At 43.4% G+C, this 20,990-nt stretch overlaps 1 protein-coding gene across 1 annotated transcript in view; it reads left to right on the top strand.

Moving 5' to 3' along the window:
- Positions 1-18,503, top strand: part of LOC126322960 (lysozyme-like) — a 36,408-nt gene extending 17,905 nt beyond the window's left edge. Inside the window, exons 2-4 of the mRNA XM_049994597.1 lie at positions 3,158-3,355; positions 9,952-10,025; positions 18,093-18,503. Coding sequence (XP_049850554.1) covers positions 3,158-3,355; positions 9,952-10,025; positions 18,093-18,251 — 431 coding nt within the window. The 3' untranslated portion in view covers positions 18,252-18,503. The remainder of the gene's footprint in view (positions 1-3,157; positions 3,356-9,951; positions 10,026-18,092) is intronic.
- Positions 18,504-20,990: the final 2,487 nt, after the last annotated feature.

The following is a 20,990-nucleotide window of genomic DNA, read 5'->3' as shown; positions in this document are numbered from 1 at the left end:
TCATAAAAACTGAAGCAAAGAAGATCAGGGATTAAAGTCCCGTCGACAGAGCCGAAGCACTGATCTAATTCATTCTATACTCAAATCATTCTTAATGTGGCCATGCATTGGTCACAGTATTTGAAGTTCAGCTGCTCTTTTGGGAGAGAGTACATTCTCTCGACTGACTGGGCGAAAACGGCTCGTTTTACTCTCGCATCCAATGCGCATCTTCTGAAACAAAAACAGGCTTCTCCCAATTAAGCAGAGCTGCTTTAGGAGACCGGATGTTGTTAAAGCCTTCCCTAAACGCACATAAAATCGTAGTAATTATTTGGCCTGTCCGTGGACATTCGTGCACCCAGACACACCCAAAGAATCGATCATTAACAGTGTTGCTAACATCTGCCAAGGCTTCACAACTGAAACAATGCAATACTGAGACTAAGTAATATAATACCACAAAGCAACATAACAGTCGTGACTTCCGCCTTGTTTTTCTTACCCGTTGCGATAGCAGTGCGACAAGCCGGCATGAAGTTAAGTTATTGAGTTCGGTGTAAGCTTGTGAAAGCGACAGTGAATCGTAATAGCTTATACTGGCATCTAGAATGATTTTTACAAACAGAAACGTCTGTAGCGCAATAAATTGCAACAACAACAAGAAGACACCACACTTGTCTCTTTTTTTTCCTTCCTCAGGGCACTGGGAAGTGTGAACTGCTACGTTACATAAGCTTTTTTTATGATTTCTTGTAACCTGTAGATACTTACTGAAGAATGTCCTGTTTCTTTAATACCAAAAAATTACTAGTAAACAGCATAAAACCTCACCATTCGCAGCAACACGTCGCATGTAAAGTCAACAAGGTAAAGTTATTTTACTGCACATCCTGTCAAGTCAGTGAAAGTGAAACGTAGAAAAGTTGTTTGAATGCGCGTTGTTTAACGTACCAAATAAGCCATCACAACTATAGTTAAAGGAAAAAACACACAGACGGATAATAGAAACAGCAGAAACAATGAAACAATTTCCCAACAACAGGTGTAACCTATATGAAACTTCCTGGCAAATTAAAACTGTGTGCCAGACCGAGACTCGTACTCGGGACCTTTGCCTTTCGCGGGCAAGTGCTCTACCAACTGAGCTACCCAAGCACGTCTCACGCCCCGTCTTCACAGCTTCACTTCTGCCAGTACCTCGTCTCCTACCCTCCAAACTTTACAGAAGCTCTCCTGCGAACCTTGCAGAACTAGCACTCCTGAAAGAAAGGATATTGCGGAGACATGGCTTAGCCACAGCCTGGGGGATGTTTCCAGAATGAGATTTTCAATCTGAAGTGGAATGTGCGCTGATATGAAACTGTGTGCCGGACCGAGACTCGAAGTCGGGATCTCATTCTGGAAACACCCCCCAGGCTGTGGCTAAGCCATGTCTCCGCAATATCCTTTCTTTCAGGAGTGCTCGATCTGCAAGGTTCGCAGGAGAACTTCTGTAAAGTTTGGAGGGTAGGAGACGAGGTACTGGCACAAGTGAAGCTGTGAAGTCGGGGCGTGAGGCGTGCTTGGGTAGCTCAGTTGGTAGAGCACTTGCCCGCGAAAGGCAGAGGTCCCGAGTTCGAGTCTCGGTCCGGCACACACTTTTAATCTGGCAGGAAGTTTCATATCAGCGCACACTTCGCTGCAGAGTGAAAATCTCATTTAGGTGTAACCTATTGCACAATTGCTCCCACTTCTGAGCCACGAACGGCAAGAATCTTCAACAAATTCACTCTTGAAGCAAACTAATTGCATTTACAAAAATATTCAAGTATTAGAAAGTCGAATGAAGTGTAAGAATATGCAAATCACTAGAGTCCATAGAAAATTTGTACAAGTTGGGAAAGCGGCTATCACAACAGAAACAGAAAACAAAAGAAATATATGCTTTCGTACTTGAAATATGTGTTTACATTCTCTTGCTTTCAACATATTAAGCTGAAGTTATATTCGAAAGAATTTCTTCATGGAAAAAGCTGTAGCTTACGTCACTGAGTTTCCTTTGGTTTTACATTTACTTCAGTCATTCGTGTCTGTTGATTAGTTCTTGGAATGCAAAAATAAAATATATACTTCGTTAATTAAGTAAAAAATAATTAAAAACAAACATTAATTTTACGGCTGCTTTCTCGCCGCTTGGGCCGCTAGTGTCGTACCGAGGGTCAGCCGGTAACAATTTTCACAGCAGTGAGTGTCGCGACCGTCCATGTTAGGCCGTAACAATACTGGAAACAATGGTTTTCGTTAGCATCAAAGTGCAATAAAACTGTTACTTATTTCCACAAAGAAAAAAAAAACGCAAATTGTCAAGAGGGGTACAGCTTCTCGGATACCTCGAACTATTACTAGAATGTCGTAAATAAAATTTTATTTTTCATTTCAACCAGTATTACTTTACCTATTTGTTCTACGTATCTTCAGTCGTTTACAAAGGAAGTAATTATTATAATAATTATTTGGTTAACTGTAAGCTTAACTTTAGCTTCTCCCAGTGTGTTGAATGTTCAGATCACTGACGGGAATTCTGTCAGATTACTAATTAATTTCTTAATTTTTCGCTATCGATACCGTCAGACGGTCATTTCTGGTTGTGCGGTGACGCTAATTAGACTGTGTGTTGTCTTTCTGTATATGCCATATTTAGTTCCATGATTGGCTCGGTCCCGGTCGTAGAGGATTTAAGTTGCCTTAAGCAGCTAACTTTCGGTAAATTTGTCCTTTTAATATTATGGCATGTTCGATTGTCGAAATATCGGTGGTTGTCTACTCCGTTACCTGGTTGCATTTCCGTGTGAGCATTTTATTTTGAATCGCTCGAGTTTGATGTGTTTCGTAACAGCTCTTTAAAGAACTTTGAGCTAGAAACTGAGGAAGAATAGCTCCAAATATTAACAACACACAAATATATACTAGTACGATGAAATCTTCCGTGTATTCTTCTATAAGGGTTTCCTAACCGGTAACAAGAGATGCATTTTATTCCTTACACACCCAATTCACTAATGTTTGTCCCTATGACGTCAGTTCTTAAAATAGTCGCATCGGCTGTGTGTTCACACTGTGAGTATCCTGCATGCTGCCGTGGAAGGTCCTGCGCAAACGCGGCGGTGACGTGAGGGCTGTGGTTGTGTGCCAACAGGCCAGCTGCCGGCGACGGGCAACCCGCAGGCGCCCGTGTCCGACCTGTGCCTGGGCTGCATCTGCGAGGCGGTCTCCGGCTGCAACCGCACGCTCGGCTGCAACGGCGACGTCTGCGGCCTCTTCCGCATCACCTGGGCCTACTGGGCGGACGCCGGCAAGCCCGTCATCGCGCAGGACGACCCCAACAGCGACGGAGGTATGCGCGGCTCCTGCCCTAAGTACCTGCACACGCGCGGCTGTAAACAGGTTCCAACGCTTCCCGGCTTTCAGGGTTAAAAAAATCATCGCGTACGCCGGTTACTGAAACTGTGTATTTAATATTTTTACTTTTACTCATTTAATGAGTTTAATACATCTGTCGAAATTACATGAATATTAGGCCTATAAGTCGGTGATCAATATAGTGAAGTAGCTATGAATTTGGCATATAACACGTTTGTCTGAATCACTGTACGATAATCCATCGCGTTAAGTATTTGTTATTAATGCGTTCAAATTTGACTTTGCCTTACTTAAAATGTAGTCCAAGCCAACTGTCAAACTAATTTTATTACTGAGTAATGCTATGAAGTTAAATAATAAGTCAATACTAAAAACATCTCCGAAGAAACAACGTTTGCACATAGACAGTAGACGTCAGTCGTCAAGAGTCAGCGCCCGACATTAGTTGTTTATTGTATGAATACGATTAACATCAAAGTAATACACTCCTGGAAATTGAAATAAGAACACCGTGAATTCATTGTCCCAGGAAGTGGAAACTTTATTGACACATTCCTGGGGTCAGATACATCACATGATCACACTGACAGAACCACAGACACATAGACACAGGCAACACAGCATGCACAATGTCGGCACTAGTACAGTGTATATCCACCTTTCGCAGCAATGCAGGCTGCTATTATCCCATGGAGACGATCATAGAGATGCTGGATGTAGTACTGTGGAACGGCTTGCCATGCCATTTCCACCTGGCGCCTCAGTTGGACCAGCGTTCGTGCTGGACGTGCAGACCGCGTGAGACGACGCTTCATCCAGTCCCAAACATGCTCAATGGGGGACAGATCCGGAGATCTTGCTGGCCAGGGTAGTTGACTTACACCTTCTAGAGCACGTTGGGTGGCACGGGATACATGCGGACTTGCATTGTCCTGTTGGAACAGCAAGTTCCCTTGCCGGTCTAGGAATGTTAGAACGATGGGTTCGATGACGGTTTGGATGTACCGTGCACTATTCAGTGTCCCCTCGACGATCACCAGAGGTGTACGGCCAGTGTAGGAGATCGCTCCCCACACCATGATGCCGGGTACTGGCCCTGTGTGCCTCGGTGGTATGCAGTCCTGATTGTGGCGCTCACCTGCACGGCGCCAAACACGCATACGACCATCATTGGCACCAAGGCAGAAGCGACTCTCATCGCTGAAGACGACACTTCTCCATTCGTCCCTCCATTCACGCCTGTCGCGACACCACTGGAGGCGGGCTGCACGATGTTGGGGCGTGAGCGGAAGACGGCCTAACGGTGTGCGGGACCGTAGCCCAGCTTCATGGAGACGGTTGCGAATGGTCCTCGCCGATACCCCAGGAGCAACAGTGTCCCTAATTTGCTGGAAAGTGGCGGTGCGGTACCGTACGGCACTGCGTAGGATCCTACGGTCTTGGCGTGCATCCGTGCGTCGCTGCGGTCCGGTCCCAGGTCGACGGGCACGTGCACCTTCCGCCGACCACTGGCGACAACATCGATGTACTGTGGAGACCTCACGCCCCACGTGTTGAGCAATTCGGCGGTACGTCCACCCGGCCTCCCGCATGCCCACTATACGCCCTCGCTCAAAGTCCGTCAACTGCACATACGGTTCACGTCCACGCTGTCGCGGCATGCTACCAGTGTTAAAGACTGCGATGGAGCTCCGTATGCCACGGCAAACTGGCTGACACTGACGGCGGCGGTGCACAAACGCTGCGCAGCTAGCGCCATTCGACGGCCAACACCGCGGTTCCTGGTGTGTCCGCTGTGCCGTGCGTGTGATCATTGCTTGTACAGCCCTCTCGCAGTGTCCGGAGCAAGTATGGTGGGTCTGACACACCGGTGTCAACGTGTTCTTTTTTCCATTTCCAGGAGCGTAAATTCTAATTCACTTCTGAAGCGAGTTAAACGGCTACGTATGTATTCAGAAAAAATGTGATAATTAACACATTATTTTAAACTACAGTGATTGAAGTAAGTTTTCTGCTTACTACTTGTGCATGTACTTGCCGAAATGAAATAACAACAGACCTTGGTAAAAAATTGATCTTGTCATTGGTGTCCCTTACTGAGGTGTTGTAGAATCTGGCAATCCTATGTGAAAACTTCGACTCAATGAAAAACTAGATTTATACGGCTACATGAGTATTCATGTTATGATGACAAAAGGTGTCGGGCATTCTGCAAAAGGTTAAGTAGTATCGAGTCAGGGAGCCTAGGACTCAAACAACTCAGTGGCAAACCCAAGTGCCGGCCGGGTTGGCCGAGCGGTTCTAGGCGCTACAGTCTGGAACGGTGTGACCGCTACGGTCGCAGGTTCGAATCCTGCCTCGGGTATCGATGTGTGTGATGTCCTCAGTTAGGTTTAAGTAGTTCTTCTATGGGACTGATGACCCCGAAGTTGAGTCCCAAAGTAACCAGAGCCAAACCCAAGTAGATACCTTTTTATTTTTATTTTATTTATCAGCACGATATGATACGTACACAACAATCGTTCAGACTCGCGGTACCCATCTTGTATGCAGATATGTCATCCTCGCACAGAGTTCCGTAACATGCGTTAGAGTGCAGTCGATGTTGTTCGGACAGTGTCACAAGCATCTGAATGTTTGCAAGGAGATCCTCTTCAGTTTCGACAAATGTTTAGTACACCACACTTATCACCGGAGTCCGGAATACGACCAAGCGCGGTGGCAGATTGGTTAGCACAAAGGACTCGCATTCGCCAGGACAACTGTTCAAATGGCTCTGAGCACTATGGGACTTAACTTCTAAGGTCATCAGTCCCCCAGAACTTAAACTACTTACACCTAAGTAACCTAAGGACATTACACACATCCATGGCCGAGGCAGGATTCGAACCTCCGACCGTAGATGTCGCGCGGTTCCAGACTGTAGCGCCTAGAACCACTCGGCCACCCCGGCCGGTGGACAACTGTTCAAATCCGCTACCGGCCATCTTGATTTAGGTTTTCCCTGATTTCCCTAAACTACTTAAGGCAAGCCAGGATGATACCTTTGAGAGGGCACGCTTTCCTTCTCGTCCTCCGTCTCTAACCACCTTGATGTCGACGGGACGTTAAACACTGATCTCCTCCTCCTCTGGAAGGTGAAATCAGGTGGATATGGGACTCCATTGAAAGAAGTATTTGAAGTGCTCAGATAAAATATTATTACTTTTCCTTATTCACAACAGCTCTGTCGTTGTCAATATATTTCACATCCTCATGGCCCGGTGGAGTGATACCACCATCCTGACTCCTGGAATACTGAATATGCCGTTGTTGTGGTCGTTAATGAAACTAATGTTTTAATGCAACTCTGCACGCTAGTCTATACTGAACATGACTCTTAATCTCTGAGTAGCCTATAGCTGTACCCTCCATCCATTTGAACCAGCTTGTTGTGGTGCCTGTGATTATATGGAAACTTTTACACCAGTCGGAGTCCTCGATACCGATTGACCTTAGTATCTATTACTTTCTATCATAAATACATCATTCATTGGACACCACTGCTGAATGACGGCATCCTCTTGATTTCTCAAAATACTGTATTTCATCAAAAGTTGCCAGAAGCCCATAGTAGTTAGAAATTGACTACCATTTGTAACGAAAGGCGGACCTGTTAGTAAACAAGTGGGGGTGGGGTGGGGGGGGGAGGATTGTGTTACTAGCAGAAAAGCAGCAACATCTGAACTGCTCTGTCAGGAGAGTTCAGTGGTTTAGAACGGGGAGTAGTCATTGAATGTCACTCAGTAAATCAATCAGAGACGTTTCAAACCTTATAACACTGCCCAAGTAGATTGTTGGCTATGTGACTGCGAAGTGGAAACTCAAGGTAATAACCATAGATAAACCAAGACAAGGCAGACATGTTGTACTGACGAACAGGAGCCGCCGAACATTGCAGACGTTGGTAATAAAAAATCAAGTGAGATCAGCAGAAGGGGTCACTCGTGAGTTCCAAAGTGCTACCAGCAGTCCAGCTTCCACAGTGACTGGGTGTAGGCAGTTAAAATGGGATCGGTCATAGAGCAATTCCCCATAGGCTACGCATACCTGTAATCAATGGTAAGCGACGCTGGAGGAAGTGTAAAGAGCGACGCTGCTGGACAGCAGATGACTGAGAACGAGTGACTTGAAGTGACGAATAACGCTGTGGCAATCGTCTGGATGTCGCGAATGCCTGGAAGACATGACATCATGTACGGTACCAGTTGTGAAGTATGGGAGAGTGGTGCTATACGGTATGGAGGTGATGTTCGTGATGAGAGTGTGTTCCTCTTTCAGCGCTTAATGAAACGCTAAATGCTGAAGGATACTAACACATTTTACAGCATACTACGTACAGTAGAGGAACGGTTCGTAGATAATGACTAATTGTATCAGGCTGAAAATTTACCCTGTCATAAAGTAAAATCTGCTAATGAGTGGTTCGCGGACAATAACATTCCTGACAGCATTAAAGAAGGAATGATGGAAATAAAAGAAAAGTCGATGAATGGGATTAAAATTCAAGTTGAAACGCGAGGTAGGATTTGATAATGACTTTGCTATCGTCAGTGAGAGTGAAGCAGAATTACAGAATATGTTGAATGGGAGGATTCAGAGCACCGGGTGATCAAGAAGTCAGTATAAATTTGAAAACTGAATAAATCACGGAATAATGTAGATAGAGAGGTACAAATTGACACACATACTTGAAATGACATGGGGTTTTATTAGAATAAAAAAAAATACAAAAGTTCAAAAAATGTCCGACAGATGGCGCTTCATCTGATCAGAATAGCAATAATTAGCATAACAAAGTAAGACAAAGCAAAGATGATGTTCTTTACAGGAAATGCTCAATATGTCCACCATCATTCCTCAACAACAGCTGTAGTCGAGGAATGATGTTGAGAACAGCACTGTAAAGCATGTCCGGAGTTATGGTGAGGCATTGGCGTCGGATGTTGTCTTTCAGCATCCCTAGAGATGTCTGTCGATCACGATAGACTTGGGACTTCAGGTAACCCCAAAGCCAATAATCGCACGGACTGAAGTCTGGGGACCTGGGAGGCCAAGCATGACGAAAGTGGCGGCGGAGCGCACGATCATCACCAAACGACGCGCGCATCAGATCTTTCACGGGTCTAGCAATATTTTCTATTTTTTTTGTTCTAATAAACCTCCATGTCATTGCAAGCATGTGTGTCAATTTTTACCTCTCTACCTACATTATTCCGTGGTTTATTAAGTTTTCAAATTTATACTGACTTTTTGATCACCCGGTACATCAAAGAAAGACGAAAACGAGAAGTAGCAGAAATTTGAATAAATTTGAATAACGAGAAACTTAACGTCAGGATTGCTGATCACGAAGTAGATGAAGTAAAGGAATTGTGCTACCTACGCATCAAAATAACCAATGACGGACGAAGCAAGGAGGACGTCAGAAACAGACTAGCAGTGACATGAAGGGCATTCCTGCCAAAGGGAAATCTACTGGTATCAAACGTAGGCCTTCATTTGAGGAAGAAATTTCTGAGAACGTACGTTTGGAGCACATCATTGTATGACAGACGTGGAGTGTGGGGAAACCAGTACAGAAGAGAATCGCACAATTTGAGATGTGGTGCTACAGAAGAATGTTGAAAATTAGGTGGACTGATAAGGAACGAAGAGGTTCGCAGATTCAGCGAAGAAAGAAATGTATCGAAAACACTAACAAGAAGAAGGAATAGGATGATAGGACCTACTAAGACTTCGGGAAATAATTCCCTGGTACTAGAGGAAGCTACAGAGAGTAAACATTGTAGAGGAAGACTGAGAAAGCCCCTATCTGAATCCATTGGAACATATTTGGGATGAGTCAGAACGTAAATTTCCCGTCAGACCCCAGCGTCCATCGCTACCCTCTATGGTTTCTGCTTTTGAGAAAGAATGGTCTGCCATCCCTCCACAAATTCAGGCACCTCACCGAAAGAGGCGAGAAGTAGCAGAGATGAGAACAGCGAGAAACTTAACGTCAGGATTGCTGATCACGAAATAGATGAAGTTAAGGTATTCTGCTACTAGGGAGCAAAACAACCCACGACGGAAGAAGCGAGGAGGACATGAAAAACAGACTAGCAGTGTCAAAGTCGTCAGAAAGGCGAAAGGAGGACACGTCCCATTTAATGTCCACTAACAAGTTTTCTCATACTTTTGGTCGGATCTTGTGTTACCTTTTTCATCTACAGGGGTCCATCTTAGTCCATGTATATTTTGTAATATCTAATGTCTTCCAGTAGATCTTTGTTTCCGTCTGCTATGACAACTTTTTTTACTTCTCGAAATTGTTAAGGTTTATGTTTTATTCATCAGCAAGCGGAGAATGTCATGGCCTATTCACAATCTGATCGTGAGAGTAAATAAGGTCAAGTACAGGAAAAAAGTGTGGGTAATAACTCTGTGGTTGACTGATAAATGACAGGTGAAGGTTGCTTGTCGTCTGGAACTATTTGCAGCTGACGGTGAGTACGAGTGTTAGTGACGGCTGTCTTTTTGCTGTTGCAGCGTACGTGAGGTGCGTCACGGAGCCGTTCTGTGCAGCGCGCGTCGTCCAAGGCTACATGTCCAAGTTCGGCCAGGTAAGTGAAAAACGCATGCCCGCAGTTTTCTCTGTAGTGTGAAAACGCTATAAGATTACACTAGGAGCCGTCTTTCTGAGTCTGACCACCCGCCGCCGTCTGTTTCGCTCTATTCAGCCAGTGTTACAAAGAATAAGACGAGAAACAATTTTTATTTCTTGATGTATATTTATTATTCCGTAGCCAGTCTTCCTCCTTCGATGATTTTACAATAGTTTTACTGCAGTATAAAATTATGACAGTGCAAAATCTGTCAATCCTCTTCTGCACATTTTACGTCTGCTAATCGAAATGGACCGCCAACACCTTTACTGTTATCACATTTGACCTTACCTACCAAGAAACAGACTACAATTTTATAGACAATACTCTTCCGAAGTTATCTGCTGACGTATAGTGGATGGAAATGGATAAGTTAACGTTTCATAGGCTGCTTCGTTATCATATTACCCATGGAAGACTTTTTAGGAAATTTGCAAAAAAGATAGAACAAAGTAATGCGATCAGAACTGAACTACAGCTACCTATCTATTTAACTGCCAGTGACAGAGGTCCGGGCGAGTACGAATTCCGTAAGGTAGACGGCCTGTTTAACTTCTAGTGACAAGGGTCTTGAACCAGTACGAATTCCTTAAGGTAGACGGTAGACGTTTTTGTTTTGCTATTGCAGTTTCACCGTTATCCCATAGTCAAACATAAAAAAATTGTGCCATGATATGGCACTAATAATTTATGACTGACAGTAGTGCAGCTCTGAAATTGCAGCTATTGACGAAATATGACATTGACTTAAAGCATGTCTCTTATTACATGCAGGTGACAATGGCATTGTATGTGAGCAGCTCCCTCAGTTGATTTACGGTAATGTCGACCTATAATACAGTATTAGTCAAAATTATGTAAAACCTTTGAAGTAATTGTAAAAATGTTTGTATAGACGTAGGGTATTGTGTCGATATATGTATAGGAACAGGAACTCAAGAAATTTTTTGTGTCATGTTCACAAATGTTCAATGTCTGAACCGTTAGTCTCACGACACATATCCAGTCTATAGTCCAATTCGGAAAGTTTCCCTGATATTTTTAAATGTTCTTCATACGTTAATGGCCACGCTCTGCTTTTGCCTTTACAAAGAAACCTTCTTTAAACTTCTACGCCAATTCGTCAACAGATTGTCAGGTAAGTGGGGTCTTGTTAAATATGTTGCTGAATTTACGAGGAACTGCAGTTGAAGACTCACTCTTGCAGAATTCCATCACGCAAAGTCCTCCACCATTGGTCTGGTAGCCATGTTGCTGGAACTAACTGTAGTAAAAGAAACTTCTTGGGTTTCTGTAACCATAAATGTAATCATACAATACCATACGTCAATAGAAACATTTTTTTTACAATCACCGAAAGTATCTAGATAATTTTGAATGACACTACATCTACTATGTTTTGTTAGGTATACTGTACTGAGAGAGCGTCTGTGAAACGACCTACACACGGAAATATTCTTCGGCAAAATGCTTAAGTCTCACACTTACTAACCTGCCTCGGGCATGGATGTGTGTGATGTCCTTAGGTTAGTTAGGTTTATGTAGTTCTAAGTTCTAGGGGACTGATGACCACAGCAGTTGAGTCCCATAGTGATCAGAGCCATTTTCTCACACTTACTGACAGGGAAACACCATGCTTCATCGTCGTTGCGGTTAACACTTCCTAACACGAAACGAGCACACAGTGGCAAACACTAAACAGGTTGTATAAAATACGTCTCACAAATGTGTTACAGGCTATACGCTGAATACCAAATAAACGTTTTCCAATTAACCATTAGTTTATTACTCGGTTCAAGCAGTAAAAAATTAAATCTGTATTACTAACCATTATTCGTTAAAAACTCCACATTATGTTTTGCTCTATAGTCGAACTCTTGTTCATGTGCCTTCTTTTGTTCTCCGTAGTCTTTTTTTCTGACATGCCTGTGGCTGAAGATGTCATCCTCCGTAGAGCAGCGTGCATCGCGAAAACCTTACACCAGAATGTTAACAAGGTTGACACATCAACGCAAAGCGTTTTCGGATCTGATGCTAAGCACTGACAAATTGAACTTGTAAACAGAACCGGCCGCCAGAGTTAGCTCCAAAGAATCTCTGTTTCGCGTGTTTAATGTAACGTAACAACAGGGTGAGGCAAAAGTCCGGATACTCCCCTATAAAAGTCGAACGGTGTGAGGAATCATAATGGAATCTGGTATGGGGTGGCTGTAAGTGGGGGCCCAACTTCTAGAAGCTATGATGTGAGCGGTGGCCATTTTGAAATCCGCCCTTTGGATTTGAGTCACGTGTTCCAAATGGGAAGCGGTTCATGTAGTACATCATTTTGAATTCCCTCTTTCTCAGGAATAGACACGTGCAAATAAGATATCTTTATTTGTGGAGAAGTTACGACCTGTTAAAGTTTAAGACACTTATCAGAGTCGGCATTACAGCATATGCTCCATATGACCTCCATTGCACTGGACACACAACCTGAGTCTTTGCCAGTCCTGCTTCACACGTCGCAGGATTTGTGGGTCAAACAGAGACACACGCCTCCTCAACACGCCGGCAAAGATGGGTTACATTGTTGATTTTTGCCTCATACACAATTGATTTCAAATAACCTCACGGATAAAAGAGGTGTAAGATCAGGGTACCGCGGTGGTCATTCGATAGAACTGCTCCTTCTTACCCAATGACCTCCAAACTGTTCCTCCAGAAATTCTCTGACTCCAGTATCATAGTGGGGAGGAACACCGCTTTCTTGTAAAAAGTTTGGGAAATCACCCTGCAGATTCAACAGTGCATGTTAAGATACCTCTCCCCATTCAAGGTTACAGCAATAAACAATGGATCCACGATTCTTGTGTCCCAAATCCCACACCAAACCATCGCTTTTTCATCACCAGCACCTTTACAGGGACACACCACGAGGGGTTTGAATCTGATCAGTAACGATGATTCTGTTTATTTACATCTCCTTGCACATAAAAATTAGCTTCGTCACTGAACAGTACCTGTCCTACGAAGTTTAGTTTCCTGTTACACTGATCCAGAACGCATTCTGCAAACTGCACCTGCCAATCAGAGTCATCCTCCGAGAGACAATGTTGCAACTGTAACTTGTACGGCTGCTATATGATCGTGTGCAACGCTGACTGACATCACATATTGTTGATGTGGACGTTTCAAAGAGGAGGCTACAAATTGCTGTTGCAGTCTATTCGCAGGTGGCTGTTCTTGGACGTCCATTGTGTGACTTGTCCACCACAGAAGCTCTTGCACGAAATTTGTCCACTAACTTGGATACAGTCAGGTGTGAAAATCATTTTTTTCAGAATGCCGGGCCTTGAAGTCAGCAGCAGTCACTCTGGAACTTCGTCCAGCACTCATTAACACAATTTCAATGCGTTCTTGCTGCGTTAGTGCCACTGTGGGTCACCTGTAACAGTAAACAGAATTAAACATCTCCTTATGATTTCAAACTTTAACAGGTGATAAATTCTACAAAAATTAAGATATCTTAAAACAGATTTCAATTACATATTCCTGAGCCCGCCCGGCTAGCCGTGCGGTCTTACGCGCTGCTTTCAGGGCGGGAAGGCGTGCCAGTCCTCAGCACGAATCCGTCCGGCGGATTAGTGTCAAGCCCGGCGTGGCGGCTGCCTGTGGATGGTTTTTAAGGTGGTTTTCCTGCTGCCTCGGCGAATGCGGGCTGGTTCCCCTTATTACACTATGTCGGCGATTGCTGTGCAAACACTTCCTCCATGTACGCATACACTACCACGCAAACGTTGGGGTTTCACTCTTCTGGTGTGAGACACTCCCAAGGGGGGTAGGGGATGAGGTGTCTACTGGAGGGGGGGGGGGGGGGCAGTAACCCTGGGTTCCGTGTGGGGCGGCGGTGGGGTGAGTGGACTGCTGTAGCCTGTTGTGGGGTTTTGAACCACTGAGGGCTATGGCAGGAACGGAGCCTCTCCGTCGTTTCTAGGTCCCCAGTTCCACTCAATACAATACAATACATATTCGTGAGAAAGAGGCAGTTCAAAATAATGTGCCACATGACGCCCTTCCCATTTGAAACAGATAACCGAAATACAAGATGGCGGATTTCAAGATGGTCGCCTCTGTCGCCATAGCTCCTACGAGTTGCGCCCACCAGTTACAGACACCCCGTACCAGACGCCACTATAATTCCTCAGACCGTTCGACTTTTATTGGGGTGTTTCCAGGCTTTTGCCTCACCCTGTATAACCATTCCAAAGACGAGGTTTTACATGTTAGCGAACAGACTTTCTTATCGCAAGAATAAAGTCGTGAATAACTAAGAGTTCCGGCATCTCCTTAGTTTTCTTCATATTGATCTCAGAAAGTAGTTACCAAAAAGAATACAGTGAAATTCTGTCTCTGATCATGTTGCGCGATAAACTGATGTCGATTGTTGCAACCACGAAAATTAGCTGGAAATGAGATTTTCGTCAAATTTTGTCATTAAAACCACTAACATTCGGAAAACTACTGGAATGTTGATTCGCACAGTAATACAAAAATCCATTTATGCTGCCATCATTTGTTATTTCTGTCTATTTTCTTTTTTCTAATTTGTGCTTATTGTTATGAAATATCCTGAAAATACATGCGGCAGCACTATAACGCTATGTAAAGCTGACTCCGATTTTTTATAAATTGATCAGATACTGAAGTTATGTTTTGGACTAGTAAGAGTGTAATGGTTAAAATTCACGACTTCTTTATTTGTCAGAATACTGAAGCAACTACGGGTTAAGTAAATGCAACTTCATACTTTGTTTATTAGATAGCTCTCGAGAACAGGAATACAGCGATATAGCGCCTGTCAGTCGTCGTAGTGAGCGACGCTTGCAACATAACCATTCCGTGCGTAATGCTGGAGGTTGCCAGTATAGAGAAGTTCCACTTCTATCGACAAGTGAGCATAGTCCTCGTGTAACTGGGCCTGGCTCACCTTGGTAGAAAGAATTATACAGCCTATGTGCATCCGAATGTTCATTTAAGGTATCATGTAAAAATATGAAGGAAATCAGTAGAGAACTTTTTGAGATTTTTGCTAACAATTTTCCCCCTTTACATATTACATATACATTTCTGTATTTTAGGTGACAAGCACGTACATAACAACATGCAGGTATTAGAATCCAACGTGTCGAAATTTCAAAGTACTCGGTGAAGAACGTTTTTCTTTTAGATTAAAGATTTTGAACTAACGAACATTTATATTTTTGTTTATATAGATGAACAAAGTCCAAATTAGAGCATCTCAAGAACTGAGGTATGGAGGGGATGTTAAATGATACCTGAAGCCACTGTACTGTGTTTAGATCTGAAAATGCCATAATTAAGCCGAAACCGTTCATTATAATGAAAACTATTGTCTCTTTTGTTAAAACTACATACTTACTTTCATTTTATGATTCTTTTTAAAAACGAGGCCTGCCTCATAGGTACTCTGTTTTTATTATAAACAGTTTTGAAGTTATCGACTTACACCAACTGGTTAACATTTGCACATGAACTATTTGGTTTGTGTCAGGTGTACACTAAATGACAAGTTTGCGAGCAGACACGCAGACAAGTTTTGTATGGTTCTGATCCCAAAAAAATGAATTTTTAATAAACGACAGACATGGAAGTAAATAACAGTTAAATGATTCTATCATAGTATCCGATAAATCCGTATTGCAATGGGTATTTAAACATCTATGGGTTTTAATGTTCCCCTCGCCGACAACTAAGTGTGCCTAATTGTAGCACACTGATATTAGGGAAAGAGATCCATTACCACAGCTGTGTTGACAAGACTTTTATTTTTTTGTTTGATTTTTTTGAGTAATCAGTCGTCTGGCTGGTTTGATGCGACCCACCACGAATTCCTCTCCTGTGCCAACCTCTTCATCCAAAGTATCACTTGCAGCCTACGTTTTCAATTATTTGCTGGATGTACTCCAATCTCTGCATACCTCTACAGTTTTTACCCTCTACAGCTCCGTGTTCAAATGGTTCAAATGGCTCTGAGCAGTATGGGACTTAACTGCTGAGGTTATCAGTCCCCTACAACATAGACCTACTTAAACCTAACTAACCTAAGGACATTACCCACATGCATGCCCGAGGCAGGATTCGAACCTGCGACCGCAACGGTTGCGCAGTTCCAGACTGTAGCGCCTAGAACCGCTCGGCCGCACCGGCAGGCTCCTTGTTGTACCATGGAAGTCATTCCGTGGTGTCGTAACAGATGTCTTACCATCATGTCCTTTCTTCTATTTAGTTTTTTCAATATATTCCTTTCCTCGCAGATTCTGTGGGGAAACTTCTCATTCCTCATCACACGACGTAATTTTTAACATTCTCCTTAATATTTCGTCTCGCAGGCTTCGATTCTCTTCTTCTACAGCACTCCCACAGTCCCTGTTTCACTACCATGCAATGATGCGCTTCAAGCGTACATTCTCAGAAATTTCTTCCTCAAATTAAGGTTTGTGTTTGCTACAAGGAGACTTCTCGTGGCTAGGAATGTCCTTTTTGCCAGTGCTAGTCTGCTTTTGACGTCATCTTTGCTTCCTCCGTCATGGATTAGTTTGCTGCATAGATAGCAGAATTCCTTAACTGCATCTACTTCGTGATCATCACTCCTGATCTAAAATTTCTCGACAATCACACTCCTGATACTTCTCATTACTTTCGTCTTTCTTTGATTTGTTCTAAATCCATATTCTGTACTCACTAGAATGTTCATTCAATTTAGGAGATATTGTAGTTCCTCACGATCGCTGCGGACAGCAATGTGATCAGCGGATCGTACCACTGACATTCTATCACCTTGAATTTTAGTTTGACTTGAACCTTCCTTTTGCGTCCTTCACTGCTTCTTCGATGTATAGGTTAACAGTAGGCGTCAAACACTAAATCCCTGTCTCATGTCCTTTTCAAGCCGAGCACTTCGTTCTTGGTCTTCCTCTCTTATTGTTCCCTCTTGGTTCTTACACGTATTGTTTGCTGTCAGTCTTTCCTTACAGCTTACACTGTTTTTCGCAGAATATTGAACATCTTGCACCATTAGAAACTGACGCAGGCTTTCTCCAGCTCGATAAATCCTATGAAGGTATCATGGTTTTTCTTTTGTCTAGTTTGTAAGTAGGCTGTTTAGGTGTAAGTAAGCTGTTTAGGTTTTTGTGTTGGTAACGCCATGTAGCGCTCTATATGAAAATCACTGACTGTCCTGTGTGCAGTCTGTCGCTGGTTTGCATTGTTGAAATTTGCTCTTGTAGTGTTGGGCAGTTCGCTCTTAGTTTTGAGAGCGGATGATCTGGACCTGTGTCCATCACAGACAGTACATTTGTAAGACTGGATGTCATGAACTTTATATATATATATAATGACTTTTGAACACTATTAAGGTAAATACGTTGTTTGTTCTCTATCAAAATCTTTCATTTGCTAAGTATGCCTATCAGTAGTTAGTGCCTTCAGTAGTTACAATCTTTCATTTAGCTGGCAGTATTGACGCTCGCTGTATTGCAGTAGTTCGAGTAACTAAGATTTTTGGGAGGTAAGTGATTCATGAAAGGTATAGGTTATTGTTAGTCAGGGCCATTCTTTTGTAGGGATTATTGAAAGTCAGGTTGCGTTGCGCTAAAAATATTGGCTGTCAGTTTAGTGATGATCAGAATAAGTAAAGAGAGAAATGTCTGAGTACGTTCAGTTTTGCTCAGCTGTTTGAAAATCAAATAACGTAATGGGGTTTAACAGCACAATCATTCATAAATTTTTCAAAGGGGAGGTTTCAAGTTTCCATTATCAATCGCAACATCAAAACTGCCTCTTCTAGCGCCTTTACACGAGCTAATGTACATACAGACTCCACGGAGGTCTACAGCACAGCCAGCCACTTCCTCCACGGGGAAAAGTTTCGAGATTGGCCAACCTGAAGGTCATTGCTATATTTTTGCTCTGTGACATACGGCGACATGGCCAGTAACAGAGCGCTTTCTGGTCTGTTTGCAGGATTGCAACGGTGACCAGCGCATCGACTGCTTCGACTTCGCGGCGATCCACCGGCTGGGCGGCTACGGGTGCACGGGCGCTCTCGACTACAACTACCAGAGCCGCTTCATGCTGTGCCAGCAGCAGGTGGCGCAGCTGGTGGGCAACGGCCAGGGCTGAGGCGCAGCTCACCCCACCCCACCTGCTGGACGTCCAGTGATGACACACACACTGCGCAGCGGGCGCTTCTCCTCCTCACTCGTAACCACTTCAAGACTAAGAAGACTGTTCCGGTTTCTCTCGCCTCATTTCGCCTAGACGATCGGTCAACAGTTTGTCGTATACGCTTGCATCTCCATAATCACTCATGCCTTTTTTTATTATTTATGTATTTGTAACGTTATATTATAGCCAATAAAGTGAAAAGTATAAGTCTTGTTTTATTAAATCGTTCAACATCTTTTAATGCGATCACTGACCAGAGACAGCTGATACGTCTTACAAACCGGACGCAATAGGAAGGACCAGACCCCTTTGCTTTTTTTCTTTTATCACTCGTTTATTACATCAGAGAAATACACATCTTAAGACAAAATTTAACTGAATGAAATATTGCTCCCAGTAAAGGTTAACATAAACAGTGACAAAACTTAGTTCTCTTAAGGGTTTCTGCTGGCAACAAATTTTAAGGAGGCAGTGTAAGGTTTATATCAATTTAGCTCAAACACGTAGCTAGTGATTGAATCACGACACAGACACTTTTTAACAATTTCGGTAACAAATAAATAGTGTGAATTTGTACTCACAGTAACCAACTAATCAACAGCCTTGACATTGAATACATATTAGGCCATTTGGAACGAATTAGCAACACCCAGCAACTAGGGGAGTTAATGCGAACAGTTTTTAAATGTCTTGCTCCCCATTAAACAAACAAACTTACAGTAATTAAATGAATGCGCGACTGCTACGGTCGCAGGTTCGAATCCTGCCTCGGGCATGGATGTGTGTGATGTACTTAGGTTAGTTAGGTTTAAGTAGTTCTAAGTTCTAGGGGACTGATGACCTCAGCAGTTAAGTCCCATAGTGCTCAGAGCCATTTGAACCATTTTTGAATTAAATGAATAACAAATCATACACACTACGCTCCACTCAAACTCTTCAGTGGAAGCCAAGCCAAAATGAAGATTCCCTTAACTGACTAGCACTGAAGTCACACAAAAGCACATCTATGTGATTCCAGACACACATGTGGCAAACTTATACAAGACAAGATTTTGAAAGGAGCACATCAGTAAAACCGGTAGTGGAGCAAACTCGTGCCACTGAAAATTAAGGTACTAGACCGGGGCACAAGGTGGTATACAATGAGGTTGCCTTACTGCTATACTGCGCTCCAAAATATTAATTAAAATGGCCAATTCAAAATTAAGTACACATAAACCAGCATTAATTAACGAGGAGTGACAGCAGGTCGCTCCAAGGGATGACAACATTTAAATGAAAAGACGAATGCCGGAGGCTGCAGTATCATCAAACACCTTCTCCGAGCTATAACCAGGAGTCACTTCCCGCTATACAAGCAAACATTTAACCAAGCACAAGGAAGGAACCCCAAAGAGAAAATTCAAATAAAAACCCCAAAAGATTATAAAGGACAGGGAACCCCAACTTCTTGAATTTAAAAGAATTAACTTTCCCCAAAGGCAGTGTAAACGCTAAGGCCACACTTAAGAGGACACCAAAATTGGTTACAAAAAGCCTTATACATTTGCTCCTTTTCTTTAAAAGAAACACAAGGCTGCTTAAGTTCTGCTGGACGTCCGGTATGGCTTCTGTAAACCCAAGCTAGGCACGGCGAGCAAAATCAAGAGAGCACACAGGCAGGCAGCTAACACATATCCAAACAACTGCCACTCACCCCGCGAATGCGGAAAACAACACGGCAAGCAAAGATAAGAAACATCGAAGGATCGATAATGGACATGCAAGAGACTGGCGCGCCACTAATGAGCGCCACGGCTCAACAGCTACTGTACAAAAACAAAAAAAAGGAAAGACATTATGCTGAGAAGATGCTGGTAACGGCAGTCACGAAGATAGGGCACAGCTTCCGACTTTAACACCCCAGAAATAATGCCTCATATCGAAATTACCGGCTGTGGCAATTGTATACACAATGCCACTTCTTACCACTACGGCAATAATGGGCCCGTATGACGAAGACGAATGCGATCTGGGACATTCGTTCTTCATGGAGGTTCCACATATGCATACGTAAATCTTGCTGCCATACGCAGAAGCGGGATGGCATGCTGCCGTCCCTGTGACGTTTTCGTTGGACGCACCACTGACACGCTCCTCTCTCTGCTGCAGCGCAGAAGGAAGCCGCAACAATTGGCGCGATGCTTACAGACCGTTCTGCTACAGACATTACCACACAGTGTATACAGGTACTTGTCTCCCTGCAAACAAGCCCTCTGCCTGTCTCAAAGTACGTGACACTGCTGTGTAATTTTGACCAGCTGTCTCCCCTCGGCGATGCTAGTCGCTTGGGGCCGTTAGAGACCTTACTTTGCGTTGAGCACGGCCTCCTGAAGACATATTCGCATGGCAGCTGAGAAATTATGTCCAAGGCGAGCAGCAGTATCGCGGATCGTCAAACTATCCCGCTGTTGACGAATTCCATGTGCTGGTAGGCGTTTGTCCTTCTCACATTAGGCTTAATACAAACGACTCATTCGAATGCGTCTCCTAACTAAGGAACCAGCTGTAAAATTTTACCTTATACACAAGATGTAGATTTTTTTGTGTCATTTGTGCAGATTTGTTGAAATATTACTCATTTCCATGTCAAAAAATGTCCTACAATTGACACTAATTTGAAATGTGCTGTTTGTTGCCTTAGTGGTGTTCCAA

The sequence above is a fragment of the Schistocerca gregaria genome, chromosome 2 (genome assembly GCF_023897955.1).
Source record: "Schistocerca gregaria isolate iqSchGreg1 chromosome 2, iqSchGreg1.2, whole genome shotgun sequence".
NCBI lineage: Eukaryota > Metazoa > Arthropoda > Insecta > Orthoptera > Acrididae > Schistocerca > Schistocerca gregaria.
The sequence above is the reverse complement of the archived record's forward strand: the minus strand, read 5'-3'. Positions and strand labels throughout refer to the sequence as shown.